At 33.1% G+C, this 16,912-nt stretch overlaps 2 protein-coding genes across 2 annotated transcripts; both read right to left on the reverse strand.

Moving 5' to 3' along the window:
- Positions 1 to 6,561: 6,561 nt before the first annotated feature.
- Positions 6,562 to 10,450, reverse strand: LOC108909081. Its single transcript, XM_018713316.1, has 2 exons — positions 10,230 to 10,450; positions 6,562 to 7,136 (listed from the first exon to the last, which is right to left on the reverse strand). The coding sequence occupies exons 1-2, from the start codon at positions 10,416 to 10,418 to the stop codon at positions 6,891 to 6,893; spliced, it is 435 nt and encodes a 144-aa protein (XP_018568832.1). The 5' UTR covers positions 10,419 to 10,450; the 3' UTR covers positions 6,562 to 6,890.
- A 235-nt stretch (positions 10,451 to 10,685) lies between these two features.
- On the reverse strand, positions 10,686 to 14,319 carry LOC108909082 (ATP-dependent RNA helicase DHH1-like). The gene is made up of 2 exons (XM_018713317.2): positions 14,160 to 14,319; positions 10,686 to 11,184 (listed from the first exon to the last, which is right to left on the reverse strand). Exons 1-2 carry the CDS (start codon positions 14,238 to 14,240, stop codon positions 10,861 to 10,863), a joined length of 405 nt encoding a protein of 134 aa, XP_018568833.1. The 5' UTR covers positions 14,241 to 14,319; the 3' UTR covers positions 10,686 to 10,860.
- Between the last annotated feature and the right edge of the window lie 2,593 nt (positions 14,320 to 16,912).

Here is a 16,912-nt window from a genome sequence, read left to right on the forward strand (position 1 = left end):
AAGAAAAGCTGACGCAAATTTACATACGGAAGCGCAAAGAAGCAAAATTAAGTTGTGCCATTTCTTAATGCATACCTTAAAAACTAGTGGTAAATGTTACATTTTTATTCTGACTTTATTTTCATTTTCAATGTCTTTTATTTACCTATCTAAGAAATATTAGCTCGATGATTCATGTGATGTTATTATTAATAATACAGGGTGTTAATGAACTTATGTCAAAAATTTAAAGGGGTGAAAAAGGAGCAAAAACTGAGTTAACTGATGTCACAAACTTGTATCGGAAGTTTAAGGTCATAGAGAAAAAAGCTAATTAAAAATATATTTAAAACCGTTTTGGAACTGCTGAAATACATGTATTTTATCGCGGCGAGTACTTACAAAAAATTCTGTAACACTTTTTACGAGTCAGGTGGTTTCTTACGAAGCCGGACTGTATTCGAAAGTCAGTTTGTAATACATTATTGTAGTGATTGCTGTGCTGTTTTTCGAGAGTACATTTAATAGCCGTATTTCCAAGTTTTCTTTTAAAAATAGCGCATTTATTTAGCAATCGCGAATATTATGATATGCTCATAATTTATGGCAAAGCAAACGAAAATGCCCACAGAGCTTGTCAAGTGTACAGTTCAAGATATCCTGAACGACGTGCCCCCGCACTGCGAACATTTGTTGCTGTAGCGCAAAGAGTTTTGGACACCGATGAAGTACAACCGCGTAGAGGGCGACCACTAAGAATCTTAAATGTCGAGGAGATGAATTTTATCGTTAACGACACTTTAACAGGACCTTTTGAGTTGCCTTGATGCTCAGACGGTGCTTCATATCTAGATTTTTTGCAAAATCGCTTGCCGAAGTTATCGGAAGACGTGCCATTAAATGTTCGGCAAAATGTGTGGTTACTGCATGACGGAGTCCCCGATCACTTTATTCGGAGAGTGCGCGACTTTTTAAACATTATTTTTTCCCGATCGCTGGATAGGCCGCGACAGCCTAGTTAGATGGTCCCCCGGTCCCCGGACCTCACCCCTTTAAACTTCTTTTTGTAGGGATATGTGAGAAGTGTTGTGTATTAAACGGAATTTCGTGACATCCACCAATTGCATAGCTTGTAATACTATTCGAGAGGACGTGGCAATGTTGCAACGCGTGCGAGCGAATTGGATACGTCGCGCTGAAGCTTGTGTGCAAGAAAATGGTGGGTACATCGAACATCTTCTAAGAAAATCAGCAGTTTTCAAAAGGTGGCTCCTTGCAATGTTGAAGCAAGCCATATTTTAAATTACATTTTACTCAACACCTCATTTTGACATAACGGACATGTGGCAAACATATTTGACATAAGTTCATTAACACCTTGTATTGTTAAATTTTGTTCGTACAGTTATACATCTCAAGAGCGAATGAAGTTTCTTTTTTTAAATGAAATTTCAATAATAGATGGAAATATTTCCATTATTATTATAAATATTGATATTTCCCAAAGATATAGTTTTATGGCATCTATTCTTAGATTTGGTCTTCTTAGGTATAAAAAGACCTTTAGTACAGCTTCTATTTAAAGAGAAGGCTCATTAAGTATGATATATATTGTTGTGTAATATAATTTTGTCAAAATTGTTGTGAAATAATATTTTTTTGCCAAAGTTGTGTTTGTTGTGTTGTTCTTTGTTTTTTGTGTAAATATTTTTTTATGTTGGTTAGCTGCTGATTGTTAAATTCAAACCTTTCTTTGTCTCACCGTGTACTATACCTCTTCCCTTGCCTGCTGATGTTAGATACTTGTTGTATTGTTAGTGATCTCAGGAGTCGGTTCTATTAATTTTAATACACAAACAAGTACAATGCAACACACCAAAAAAAAAATAGATATTAAACTTTAATACAATCTGTATTCCAAAAATTTTGTGGGTTAACTTAAAACTTGCAACTTGTAACTCAAATTGTGAATATCTTCCTTAACCAATAATAAAGAATATTTTATTAATTTTGTTATCTTTTCTAATCTAATACAATTAAATACAATACAAGGATTGTTTTTATAATTCAAGAAAATTTTTACGGTATTAACAATTAATTCAAATTATTCAATTTTTAATACATCTCTTTGTATTGCATTTTGCCTATCTTACAGGGCATAATCTCTTGTTTACTGACAGAAAATTCAACTCTAATTAAACATGGCTGCCCTTACTGATAAATTGGTTCGAGCTCATGGATTTTGTGAAGTTTTTAAATATAGGATTGATTTGCTTGTATTTATTTTTATTCAGGTAAGTTCTATAGTTTATTCTGCATCCTTTTTCTAAGGTTTGATGCGATAGAAAAGTATTATTTATAGGTTATAGCTATCTGTTTTGTATATATGCACTTTATTTTTATTTTAGGTAGGTATTTGCTAGCTTGCATATTTGCTTGTTGGAAACTACGTAGATGTCCTGTATACCATTTATGGGGCCACTGGAAACCTCTCTGGACTATTGGAGCTGCCTCTCTACTCTGCATTCTCGAAAAACCCAAGCCGTAACCAATCAATAAACTTTTGTTTTTCATCCTTTCTGGATTTTTCTGGTCCTAATTTTGCTTAAGGTCCCTTTACAGAATTTTCAGTCCTTGGATGTCTTTTTTTTTCACTACACTCCTTATAACTAATAAATTTTTTACAAATGTCCTTTTTTTTACATACAATTCTATCATTAATTATTAAAATATTCCTTATTTTATGTTTTTTATAGGTCATCTCCATGTACTTGTAAAGCCAACTTTAGTTTTGATATTTGTGAAAATTATAATTTAATTTGACAACTGATAAAAATTTTCATATAATGACTTAAGTTCAATTGAAATATCTTCTATGCAGTTACTCGTCTTCCCAGGATATGTATACCAGATTCATCTATAGATATTGGGCTTTTATTTGATATAGTCACTCTATTCTGTTTTCTCAATGTACTGAGTGTTAACAAGTGATAAATAAATTATGCAGATAGAATATAACAGGGTCAAAGAATTAGGAAAAAATAAATGACTTTCCTTTAAACTCTGCTTCTCACAGGCGTTGTTACGTTGTTTTTGGAACGCTGTAGTGCATCGATAAATCTTACCACGCTAATTCTGAGAATCCCGGTTTACACTGCCCATGACAGCGTAAACAAGAAATAAAATCCACATTAAAAAACTAATTATAATTCGGCACTATATTACTCTTTAAAAAATGACTCCCACTTAAAGTTGCATCTTGTATAATCTAGTAACGTTGAATTTTAACTTCGAATAAAATTCTGCTGCGTTAGGAGGCACTCTACATCAACAGATGGAAAATGTGATACATGGTGCTGTCTGTCAGAGGGAGGAGGGCCTTAAATAAGAGATTAGAAGCGGGAATCCGAAAAGTCCCTTCCAAGGTATAACAAGTGCGCATCGGGCCGCGAGCTCTACAAATAGAATGGAGACCTGATTGAATTGAGAGCTCGTTTCCGCGCGTTAGCTCTTTCGGATCGAGAATATGTGACCCGGATACAATGGAATAGAGGGAATTAAGCTAGGTGAGCATTAAATAACTTTCAGGGAAGAAATCCAATCGAGCGATTCGGGGAATTGTCAAACTGCCCTATTAATTTCGGCCGCCTTTCCTTCTTTGAATCCTTTTTTATGGGACCATTTTTTTCTTTCTTAAGTTTATGTAATCTTACAATGGAATATACCTCTTGTTTCGTGCAATATATGTTTTTAGTAAGTAACCTTATTCTCTTATTTCATATCGGGTCATGGGCGTAGCTAGGATTTTTGCTAGGGGTGGGCCCAGAAAGCTCTATAAGACCTAAGAAAAATCCTAAACACTTGTTTGTTCGATTCTAAAAAAAAGGTCGGTCAATCAGCGACTTACTGATATCAAATTTCAAAACCTAAACACTCTATGAAGCTTGCAGCTACGTTTGGGGGGCCCGTGGCCCCATTGTAAATTATTTGAAGAATCAAATACAAAAAAAGAATTTGTTTGTAGATAAATATGATCCATAAAATTGCTGTAGATTTAGCTGATACATCACCGAACCTTTAATAAAAGAAACACATATAACTATATAAATATAGCCTTACTTTACTTTGGAAAAAGAATTGTCCCGTTATTAAATAATTGTTATAAATATTATATAAACAAAACATATTTTATATATCTAAGTTCCTAAGTAAATGTCCTACAATTTTTTGAGGGTTTTCTTCCAGCAACATGGAAAACCCAGTATATACAGTTAAGGCAAGCCGAGTATGACTTAATTTACCTATATTTTAATTGATGTATCAATTTAGCAGCTGCAACAACATTTTCAGCTGCATATTTTAATGTTTCAGGCATTGTGAAACGTTCTGCATTCTGTCTTACAATAAAAGAGATGTTCAATTTTGTTTCATTAAATGTTTTCCTATCCTTTCTCTTTACCAAATTTCCGAACGTTTACTCAAACTTGTTTCAAAATATGACATTTTCTCTCATGCAATTTTGGATCTATGCTCATAGAAATTATTTGCCTGTTTCTCGAGCCCGCCTTTCAACTTTTAAATGACATGAATCGTTTTCACTTTTAGGTTAGGATATCTCGGAAGCGTGACGTGATGCAGCAGTTCTAGGGTTGGATTAGGATTCTACGCAAAAAATTACTTGGGAAATGACCCTCAGCTGCCTAGAACAAACAAAACCACTTTTGGATCTGTGTTATTAGCTGTTTTTTATATACTAGGATTCTTAGAAAAATCTTTGAATTTAATTGAATTAATAATAAGAAAAAAACTACAGTAGCTTAAAAATTTATTTAAACTAAGGTAACTGCAGTAACAAATTAGGCATATATAAAACAATATGAAAAATTAAAATAAATTTCAAGAATTAAAGTGGGTACTATACTGATAATATCTACATATTAAATGTCACTAAAATGATAATAAATTGGAACCAATTTTATGGTTTCCAATTTATGTATTTAACACAACAATGAAATTTGGCCAGTTTCTTGATTAATTTATTGATTCAAAAATTGGTACATAAATATAAAACAACTTTATGTATATTTAATTATCCATTCTGTTGGAAACAACCAGCTTCTGTTTTTTTTTAGTACAAATAATTATCATTTATGATATTATAAGTTATTGAAAATATTGCTACTAATTTTCTTTTTTAAAAAATATAATGTATATATTTTTATTATTAAAATTTTCATCCTAAGTACTAACGTATTTGTTACTGTAAATTTAACTGCTATACATACAGAGTGTCCCGTTCATGTTTCAAAATACTTGTGTGCAAATTCCTCATGGAAAAATAATAGGGGTAGTTCATATAAATTTTTTTTCTTAGACGCTTTGTTTTCGAGATACAGTGTGTTAAAGTTGTTACTTTTCAAATGGTTTTCCTTAATAAAAATAATTAAATCGGATAAAGATAAAAATGTCAAAATTTGTACATGAGTAGACATTAACCGTGCGTTAAGAATAATGTGCAAACGGTTTCTTTCTGAAAAGCAGTGTCGCCGATACAGGTAATTGGAGGGGTAAATCGAAAAAAAATTATGTTAAAAGTCAAAATTTATTACATTTCTAAATGGTTCTGTAAACTCTAAAGCATACTACACAAAAAAGGTATACTTGTTGAAATTCTGTAGCATGTAACATTTTCGAGAAAAATGAAGTTGCATAGAAGAAAATGGCGAACAATTTCAGCATCTACTGGAGTATTTCGAGTTATGTTCATTTATTTAATTATGCAGCTGTTTTGTTCTGTATGTCTCCGAGTACGCTTCCTAATATTTTTCTGTTCTTATCACTTTTTTAAGCATTCATGTCCATCAACATTCATCATCAACAATTGTTGAATGGACTGACCATTCAACAATTGTTTATTTTAGTAATGTTAGTGTAGTAGTTTCAAATTTAGTTATTAATAGATAATTAATTATCACAATCCGTTTATTTTGATTTACTTTTTTAAATGTTATTTTACAACAAGCTGAAACTTAAAATAAAGTTAATATTTTTTTTAGTTAATAAAATGTTTTACAATTTAACTGTTTCATGTGATACGTAAGAAATTAAAATCATAGTCTTAAATGCAAATAGTGTTGAGCTAAATGTCTTCAGCTCATTCCATGGAAAGGTTCTCTTTCAATTTAATATTTTGTTAATGTACTTGTGCCGCTTTATGTGAGGAAAAAAATGCAACCTCATTTTTCTCGAACATGCTACCGAATTTCGACAAGGATACCTTTTTTTGTAGTATACCTTAGAGTTTACAGAACCATTTAGAAATGTAATAAATTTTGACTTTTAACATATTTTTTTTCGATTGTACCCCTCCAATAACCTGTATCGACGACACTACTTTTCAGAAAGAAACCGTTTGCACATTATTCTTAACGCACGGTCGATGTTTACTCATGTACAAATTTTGACATTTTTATCTTTAGCCCATTTAAAGATAATTAAGGAAAACCATGTGGAAAGTAACAACTTTAACACACTGTATCTCGAAAACAGGACGTCTACGAAAAAAACTTTACATGAACTACCCCTATTATTTTTCCATGAGGAACTTGCACACAAGTTTTTTTGAAACATGAACGGGACACCCTGTATATCCAACAAAACTTGGGATGATTGTGAATAACTTTTATTAGCACAACATTCCGAAAACAAATAACTGGTATGAGTTTTTACTTTTTTCTTTTACATATTTTAGTCTTGTATTTAAGGAGGGTGGGTAATTCCTTGCTTACAGATTGCACACAACGAGTTCCATTAAAAAAGTTTGACTAAATCAGACAAATACTAAATAATGTACAAGTTACATTACACTTTTTTTAAAAAAGTGTACGAATTAAACTCTGTACGGCACTGTTTTACTTATCGAGAATGTTAAGGTCCAGATTGCTAGGCGACATTGCCTCGGAAAGTTCAGCAGGCCCTGAAGTTGTAGCGGCACAAAATTTGAACTGTCCCACACGACAAATGGCCGCCAGCAGTGGGATAATCAGCTTCACGATATCACACACCTTGTCTACCGCCGAGGATATCTTGGTGGCATGGGTCCCCATCACATTGCCCACGTTACTAGCAGCTTGGCCGAACTTCATCAGTTGCTTACGCTGGAAATTGGAAGGAGTATTAGAGAAAAGAGTAGCTTCGTTCTAAACTACAGAAAAAAAATTGTGGACGCCCTGTATGTTTTATTACATATTTGATTACCGCCCAAGGTTTCCCAAAATAGACAAAATTTTTTGTCAATAATATTTTTTTTCTGGAAAAATCAACAATAAAAAAGTTTACAAAAGTGTGGTACGCCTTCCGGAGACACACTGTATAATCATTTAGTTGAGATAATTATGGTACCTATAAATAAAAAAATTATATAGTGCTTCACTGAATTTTACTTTGGAAGCCAAAATACCTGTAATTGTATGCTGTGAGAATATGCTTACAGTTAAGGACGGGATTTTGTACAAAAAATATCGCCCAGCGTGAGTCACGAAACGGGACCCCGGCAGGTGCTGTTCTAGCGGCCAACGCTTCAAGTCTAATAATTCCGCTGCACCGGATATTCGTCCGATTTTTCAGGAACGGCTCCAATTTGTGTACATACAATCTTATAAGAAAAGAGAGTAAATATTTTATTAATCAGTAATAGATTATCGAGGACAATAATATTTTTTTATTGAGTAGGCAATAATTTTTAGTTAATAAGCTTAAACAATCTTATAATTACTATTCCTTCATTATAAAAACAGAAATACGGTTTTTAAAATTACATGTAGTTTCTTCTTCAAAATTGACGTTAAAACACGTATAACATGGAATAGTCAACAGACTAATGTTTATATTTTCACATTAACAATCCGATAATGTAAATTAACTGCTATTTTCATATTATAAAACAATGATGCGAATATTCTTTGATTCCTAAAAATGTACAATGTACTAGGAATCTGTACAATACGTTATACAAAAAATTTACTATATAAATATTCATGGGGCTTACTTGTAATAGGTCCTAGATGCAGTTGTAGAGCAAAAACAAGGGATAAAATGTATAAATGTAGTGCATATGTTTAAAGAAAGTATGTAGTTTTGTACAACATTCTCTAAAAACTATGAAATACTAATTAAGAACAACAGCGTTGAATATGTAAACATTTCTTTTTCTCGGACACCATTATACAGGGTGGTCAAATGAAAACGAAACAGAGCCATTTTCAAGACCTGCGTCAAGATTGTAGAAAAACGCTCAGACCCGATTTTAGATTAAAGGGGGACATTCTTTGCTGGTATTTTTGACTCCGCCACTTTCACCCCCAAGCAAGGGTGTTTACCCCAAAAGATTTAAATGGCACTGGGGGTTGAGTAATATTTCTTTTGAAAGGTCTTACAATTCTCTTTACAACAGACTTTAAATTTTATAATTCCTTTTATAATTCCGCCCAATACTTTGAAAAAAAATTTACATTTTAAAATTTAAATTATGTTTAGTTGCTTACTTCCTACTTAGTTGATTAAATGTTCAAACTGATGACCGCTCGCTTCCATACAAGAATAAAGATTTTGTTCAAAACGTTCGCGCACATTCCGAAGCATTTCCGGAGTTATTCGACGACATTCGTCGGCGATTCTTTGACGCAAATCTTCCAGCGACGCTGGCTGTGTTTTATAGATTTTACTTTTTAGGTATCCCCACAAAAAGAAATCAAGGGGCGATAAATCCGGTGATCGTGGAGACCACTCAATACTGCCTCTTCTCCCAATCCAATTCCGTAGAAAACGTTGGTCCGAATATTGACGGACAATTAACGCATAATGCGGAGAAGCACCGTTCTGTTGAAAAATCAAATGATCTTCATCATACTCTGGAACATTTTCAATAATATCAGTTAAGGCAGGGTCAATAGCGTCTTCCAGTAATTGCAAATGCATTTGGCCAGTCAAATTACCAGGTAGAAAAAAAGGACCAATCAGCCGGTCACCGAAATTTCCAGCCCATATTTTAAAATTTTCCGGTTGCTGTGTATGCACCTCGTGAAAAACTCTTGGGTTTGAATCAGACCAATAGCGGCAATTGCGACGATTTACCGTCCCGTTAAAAAACTGCATTCATCAGAAAAACAGATGTTAAAAAGGAACTGTGGATTGTTCCCTGCTCGCTCACTCATTATTTCGCAAAATTGCAAACGGCGGTCATAATCATCCTCATGAAGTTCCTGGACTAAAATGCATTTTGTATGGATGGAATTTATTCTTCTTCAAAATGGTTTGTATGCTAGTTTGATTGATCCCAGACACAGATGCCAGCTGCCTCGTACTTAATGTAGGATCAAGATTGTCCCAAAACTGCAACTTCACTAGCTTCATTAACTATAGGTTTTTCAATTTCTCGTTTTTTTATTGGCTACGTTCCCTGTCTCTTGAAATTTTTTTGCTAACTCTAGAACATACTTCTTCCTGGCATATCGATCTTGATGTTATTAATTAAATAGCTGAGCTGTTCTACTCGCATATTTATTGTTCATAAAGGAAAGCGAAATGATATCTACCCTTTCCGCAATGGAATAAACCATAGTGATTAATTTTCAAAAACACAATTAAACAAACCACCAACCAACGCTTCCAAATAATACTAGAAAATAATTTGGAATCCACTAATTTTACGTTCATTTTGTGTGTATAGCATTCAGTTCTGTTTTTTACAATTGTGTTTTTCTTTACCAATGTAACGCAAGAAATACTAAATTTATACCACTGGCGTACTTAACTCGAATGACTGCCATTTTTACCATTACTAATTGTTTGTACATAAGTTTCAACTTTAAAATAAAAATTCTTAATAAGTATTGGACGGAAATTTAAAATTTAAAGTCTGTTTAAAGAGAATTGTAAGAGCTTTTAAATGAAATATTACTCAACCCCCAATGCCATTTAAATATTTTGGGGTAAACACCCTTGCTTGGGAGTGAAAGTGGCGGAGTCAAAAATACTAGCAAAGAATGTTCCCCTTTAATCGAAAATCGACGGGTCTGAGCGTTTTTTCCACAATCTTGACGCAGTTCCTGAAAATGGCTCTGTTTCGTTTTCATTTGGCCACCCTGTATTACCATTTTCGAACCAACTATCTGTACTTTAGATCTTTAAATTGCATGTACTTACATAGAAACCATTATCAACATTGCTTAGTAAACAAAAGGTACACCTACCATGAACCCTGGTTCATTCACATCGTCGTCAACTGCTTGTCCCTTGTTGGCAGGGGTAGTAGGCCAATGAGTGACGATAATATCGCTGTGGAAATTATTTATGGGTACCGCACGAGATTCTGTAGGCTCAAAAATAACACAAACTAGCACTAAGATTAGTGCGAGACAAAATATTTTCAATGCGTTCATGTTGAACGAAAGACAAGATACAAATGACGTAATATAAAAGATGTCTGTGCCAAATTTAAGAGGGAACAGGAATAGGAACCAGAGTTTCCTTTTCTTGGTTTACCACAATGTCGTTGGTCATAGTAAGTTTTATAATCTGCTTCCTCTTAAACACATTTCCAGGGTTAGTGTTGATAAAATTCCACATCTTTGCTTTTAGGTTGAATTAAATTCTACAAGGGATACAAATCAAGCATTCAATGGAAAGGATACTAAAACTTTATTTTATGTACACTTTACTAATAAATAATTATTAAATATGTCGCCAGAATTATGAATTATGAAGTTCAATGATGATGAATTTTTTATTGTATGCAATAACGTGTCAATAAATATGATTATATATTTACAAAAATAGATTACAATGGGTGCTTTGTTCGATTTACGACTTGAATGAAATTTTTTAATCTACGTAAATCAGTTGATTCCGTTTGATCAACCTGTTCAAATCGTCCAATTCAGTAGCTCCTCCTTTTGCCCAAGGCAACTCATTCCTTGGGCCCGTGGAAGGGTCAAACGATTCGGTGTCTCCCGGAGAATCATTTGTAGGGTATCCTTGAGGGTATTCAGGATACTGACCAGGGTTTCCCTGGGGGTAATACCCAGGGTTTCCTTGGGGGTATCCCTGAGGATATCCTTGCGGGTATCCCTGAGGATATCCTTGCGGGTATCCCTGAGGGTATCCAGGTAGGTATCCGTACACAGTTCCAATTCCAGGAATGAACAGCTGAAATAAAGATGTATGTGTATGACACTCTTTAGTATAAAAAAGATTAACCTTATTAATAGTTAATTTTAGTGGCTATTAATATTCCCATTAATTATATTTATTTACGTAATGAGTGGGGGTATGTAATAACTAGGCTTAGTGCACGTGCAGAGTTTAACAGAGCCGGCGCGGGGGTCGGTGGCCTTCACAGCTGACTCGCGTTTTGAACTGTTCAGTTATTTACGGAAACTGTATTTGTCGTGTGTATTTAAATAACTATTTATAAATAGTAACATAATTTACATTAACAACTAACAACCAAAAGAAAAAAGAAATACACGGGAATTATTTCAAATGCGGTTTGACAGTGATCGCGAAGGTTACAGGGACATATGTATTAAAGGAAATGACCTGTTTTGTACTGTGTGTGAAAGCATTATAAATTTTTGTTACAAAACTAAAGTGACAATACATTTAAAGAGACATGCCTCGTCCAGCGCTAGAGACTGTATTTTTCTATGAACTTACAGACGCCTTCCATTCAAACAATATTCCATTAAACAAACTAGAAAACCCCAAATTCCGTAATTCCGTAAATTGGAATCAAATGGACTATACTTAAATGAACAACTTGATATAATGGATGATGTACAAAATAATATTTACGATGGCAATAATATACGACCAGTCAGTAGAACGATACAAGAAAAAATGCAGAGTGTTGGAAAAAATCCAGGATACACCATTTTGGAAAACATATGTAAAGTTTTGTCTGATACATATCAGGAGTTACTAGCAAATATATTAATATATAGTTCATGCCTCAACAATTTCTCATACTGTTGTCAACAGTAGACGTTGAACGGTCATTTTCCCTACACAAGTTAATATTAAGTGATAAACATCGCCGTTTCACTAAAGAAAACTTAGAAAAGCACGTAGTAATATGTTTTAACTCCTTCCAATATGCCACGGAAGCCTTGTCTCAACACTAAGGTTTATCGGGTGTCATTTAAATTTATATAGGCCTTGCTAATCGTACTTGTAATAGTACTACATATGTTGACATTTTCTCTAAACATATTAATATTTTCACTAAGCCTAGTAAAGTAATTGTATCTCCAATGTCCTTAGATATACAGGGTGTCCAGTTTTAATCTATGAGACAAAGCATCATTATTTTTCGTAGTATCCGAAGTATCATAGATTAAAACTGAGACACCCTGTATACTCTCCATTCTCTGAAATAATAATGTAAATGCAAATGATTCTATTAAAATTTAAATCAGGTACTATTTTAATTTAGACCACACTCATTCCATTTATGCCAATCTTTAACCCGATATAGTGACTCACGATATCAGTTTCTATTCGTCTAAGCTACGCTTTTGCCTATATTATATACAGTGTGTCCAATTTAAAATGTATTATTTTATAACTCTTATAGTACCAATAATACAAAGAAGTGTCTTAAATAATTGTTGCATCAATATATTTTATTCATATTTTAAAATTATTTTCGATTATACAGGATGTCTCATTTTTTTGAGCGTTACTTAACTTTTTTAAATGGAAAATTCTATACAGGGTAATTTACAGCTTATCCAAAAAAATTTGGAAATAGATGCGGCATGAGATATGGAGTCAATATCGTAAAAAAATTTTGTGAAATCCTTATAGTTTCCGAGAAAAAAATTATTGATGTTGTAGTACACTTTCAAGCATTATATCGCTGGACAACTGTAGTCTCTAGCGTCATTCGCAATACACGTGGAGAGCCACGTTGCCTCAGCGACTCCGAATACTGAAATCCGATTTTACACTCGTTGTTGCGATAGTGTTTACAGTAGTTTTTTTAGTAGTTAGTGTCAAAAATGGCTTACGTGTAAAGCAACTCGAAGTTGATGGATATCGTTGAAATTTATGGTGAAGCAAGACACCATTTGTATTATGGAAACATTTGAGTTACGGTGAAGCGGGACAACATTTGTGTTAGTTCATAGAAATGTGTTTAGTACACGTTGGTGGACAAAATTTTGAACAGTTGTTGTATCAGGTATGTCAAATTATTTTATTAAGTAAAATCACAAATTAATTTCATTAATTAATAATAACAATAGCGGCAAAAGCAGTTGAATGTGCTGATATAAAGTAGGTGCTATAAAATTTTATTTATTCCTTTCCTTGCGAAGTTTTTGTCCGTTTTTATCACGTCGCCGTGTTGGTCACATTGTACGACTAGTTTCCAGTGCCGTGCAGAAGTGTATTTTTAAATAATTTTCGAACAGCCCTTTTTGATTTTTTCTCTATAAAATTATATTTGTAAGAGTCCCCTGTACATCCAATTTTTTTTTTGATAAATTCTGAATCAGCCTATATAGCACTGCATTTTTGAGATTCATTGTCAACTTTGATTCGGTAACAGAATTTCTAAAACCAAAATGGGCCATGAAAATAATCTTCAGCATCGTAAATTTACGACAATGTTATGATAAATATTTAAATGTATGTATAAATAAATTTCTTGTTAGAGCAACGTAATTTTTATCAAAATATGATCACAGTAAGTCAAAATACGATAAAGAGAAATGGAACAAAATAGTTAATAATAATGAAAAACACAAGATTTATTAGAAAATCAATAAAAAGATCTACAACAATTCTTAAAAATGTACACTATTTTGCACGAGTCAAAAATTAAATTTAACAAAAAATGCGAAATTGAGAAAATATACATGGCATTCCAATTAAAAAATTAAGTTAAGAAAATCCCAGAAGAAATAGGACATCCTGTATAGTCGAAAATAATTGGAGACACTTCATCGATACTGACAGAGCTCTGGCTATCTTCTTTCTGCGTGTCTCTGTTATTTAAGTCATATGAATATATCAACTACTCTATTAATTTCACTGTTTATCTCAGATCACACTACTATTTTGGAATAATATAGCCACGCCTAAATAAAAAAAAATGTAGAAAGCAGAATACTTACCCCGTTAACGAATGGTGAAGGTTTGGCTGCCACATATCCCGTTAATGCCAGGATCACAACAGAGAGCTTGAAGAAGAACATTGCTCTGGATAATTTTTACCTGCCTGAGGAATATGTAGAATAAAACTAACTTAAAATATTTCACATTGTTTATAAACCATTAGCCATCTAGCGGACGTTGTGGTTGGACACGTAAATTTCGATCAAGAAAAAAGATAAGGAGGATGACCGAATCGTGGTAACCATTGTTCTGTTGATATACTTTGATTATTGGTCGTGTAATGGGAAGTACGATTACTGTATAAAAGTTGCGGCTAGAGAATTCCTAAACTATACTTTACTGGAACGCCATTAAAATACGTTAAAAATTGTAATGAGTTTCTTACGAATAGAATTATTCAGCAATCCTTTACTAGTTATTGCATTTTATTTTTATTCGGGAAAAAATGGGAGAGTATTGTTATTTAGAAAAACTTTTACGTCATAAGAAGCAGGATAATATATTTAAAAAATGTTCTTTGTCACAATAGGCCCATTCAGTGATATTTAATTTTAAACTTTTTCTTTCATTTTCTGATAGTATTTAACCACCTAATTATATCTTAAAAAAAATAGGTCAATAGGATTAATAATAAGTGATATATTTAATTTTGAATTTGTAAGACCCTTAAAAAGGTCAACACTGCGAGAGAACAGCTAATGACGTCACAATACCGGCCACTCGGCGATCAAGTCACGAGCAGACGGAGAGATGTGTAGATGTTTGCTATACTTTTACCTATATACCTATATACCTATATTTTTAAGTGTATAAATAGAGAGTGTATAAGAGATATACATCAAGTCTTGTTGAAATGCATTTTTCACACAACATATTTATTATAAACATAGAATGTCTTGGAATATCTAAATACATTTTCTCTTCGGATTTTTCTCAATGACGTAAATGGTTCGCTTTTCTACATTTTCTGTTGCTTTTCATTTTTGTACAAATGTACCCAACGTACTAGACTCGGTACTTGTGGATGTATGCGACGACGTGTATGTACGAACAATTCAGAACAACCCTCGTTTTTCTTTGGTTGCCCGTCTAGGGGGTTGTAAAATATTATTATTTAAATAAATTGCTTATAGGTGCCTCTCGCAACGTATTTCGAAATTTTTGTGGACGGGAACGTTTAGATGGGGTAGATTTTTTTTTTCGACATAAATTTGAAAATTCTGCTCTAAATGTTTAAATAATAATATTTATAACCCCTTAGACGAGCAACCAAAGAAAAACGAGGGTGGTTCTGAGTTGCTTATATGTCCCTCTCGCCGACGTATTTTGAAATTTTTGTGAATGGGTACGTTTAGATGGATTTTTTTTTTCGGTATAAATTTTAAAATTCAACTCTAAATGTTGAAATAATAATATTTACAAAACCCTAGACGGACAACCAAAGAAAAACGAGAGTGGTTCTTAACTGCTTATAGGTCCCTCTCGCCGACGTATTTCGAATTTTTTGTGAACACGAACATTTACATAGGGTAGAATTTGTTTTCCGGCATAAAATTGAAAATTGTGTTCTAAATGTTCAAATAATAATATTTTACAACCCCCTAGATGTGCAACTAAAGAAAAACGAAGGTGGTATTGAGTTGCATACCGTGGCTGGGGAAACCGTGGATAACATCCCACAAACTTTTCATTTTTCGGTAATGAAATAAATATTTTATTCGGAGTCGATCCTGAAGTACTTTTGCAGCCAATACTTGTACAATCCTCAGTTTCGACCCATTTAGATATAAAAACAATGATTCACGAAACTGCCAAGCGAACCACACACCGTATGTATTAACACAGAATGGGATGAGAGCGAGCGGAGTGCTCTGCCAGTCGCCCGTACCGGTATTATGACGTCAGCAATGGTTGCTCAACGTTTTTCCGCGCTCTGTTTTCATTAATTTATTTCACACATTTCTCGTTGAAACAAAAAATTGAAAGGGTAAACTTTTGAAATATGCAATAAAAAAATTTTACTGAATGGGCCTATTGTAATCACGTGTAAAAATACTTTTCGCATAATTCCACAAAAAAATGTATTACTTTTATTGTGGTAAAATTTAATAACACTGGTCTATTGAATATACAATTTATATCTATTTCTACATATGTTTGTAGTATAAAGTAGTACATGTATACAGAGTGTCCGCAAATTTCACGACAACGTTTGACTGCATTATTCACGACGATAAATAAATACGATCAACGAAAAAAAATTAAATAAATCATTTTTAGTTTTTGCGTTACATACCTTCAAAGTTGTCAAAAATAAAACTAATTTAATTAATAACTTCATAACCCTTTTACCGATCGCGTTAAAATTTGGAACATTTTTAGTTTTTGCGTTACAGACCTTCAAAGTTGTCAAAAATAAAACTAATTTAATTAATAACTTCATAACTTTTTTACCGATCGCGTTAAAATTTGGAACATTTATTTGGAGTATTACGGTGTATTGTTTCTTAAATCTTTAGTCAAATCGATATACTTCTCCGGTTATATCTCCCTTTTAGCGGTCAAAACTTTAACAGTGGTCGTATTTTTTTAAAATGGGCAGCAACATTGAAAAGATCGTTATTTAAAAATAATATTGTCTCTTGAGAAAATCGCCTAGAGACTGGAATAGGCCAGCAGTTTTAAATTTCCGAATTGCTGATAGATTACACCACCAGCAGAATTTTAGGAAGAATCAAATGCAGCGGTCCGC

This window comes from Anoplophora glabripennis, unplaced genomic scaffold (assembly GCF_000390285.2).
Source record: "Anoplophora glabripennis isolate ALB-LARVAE unplaced genomic scaffold, Agla_2.0 scaffold413, whole genome shotgun sequence".
Classification (NCBI taxonomy): domain Eukaryota; kingdom Metazoa; phylum Arthropoda; class Insecta; order Coleoptera; family Cerambycidae; genus Anoplophora; species Anoplophora glabripennis.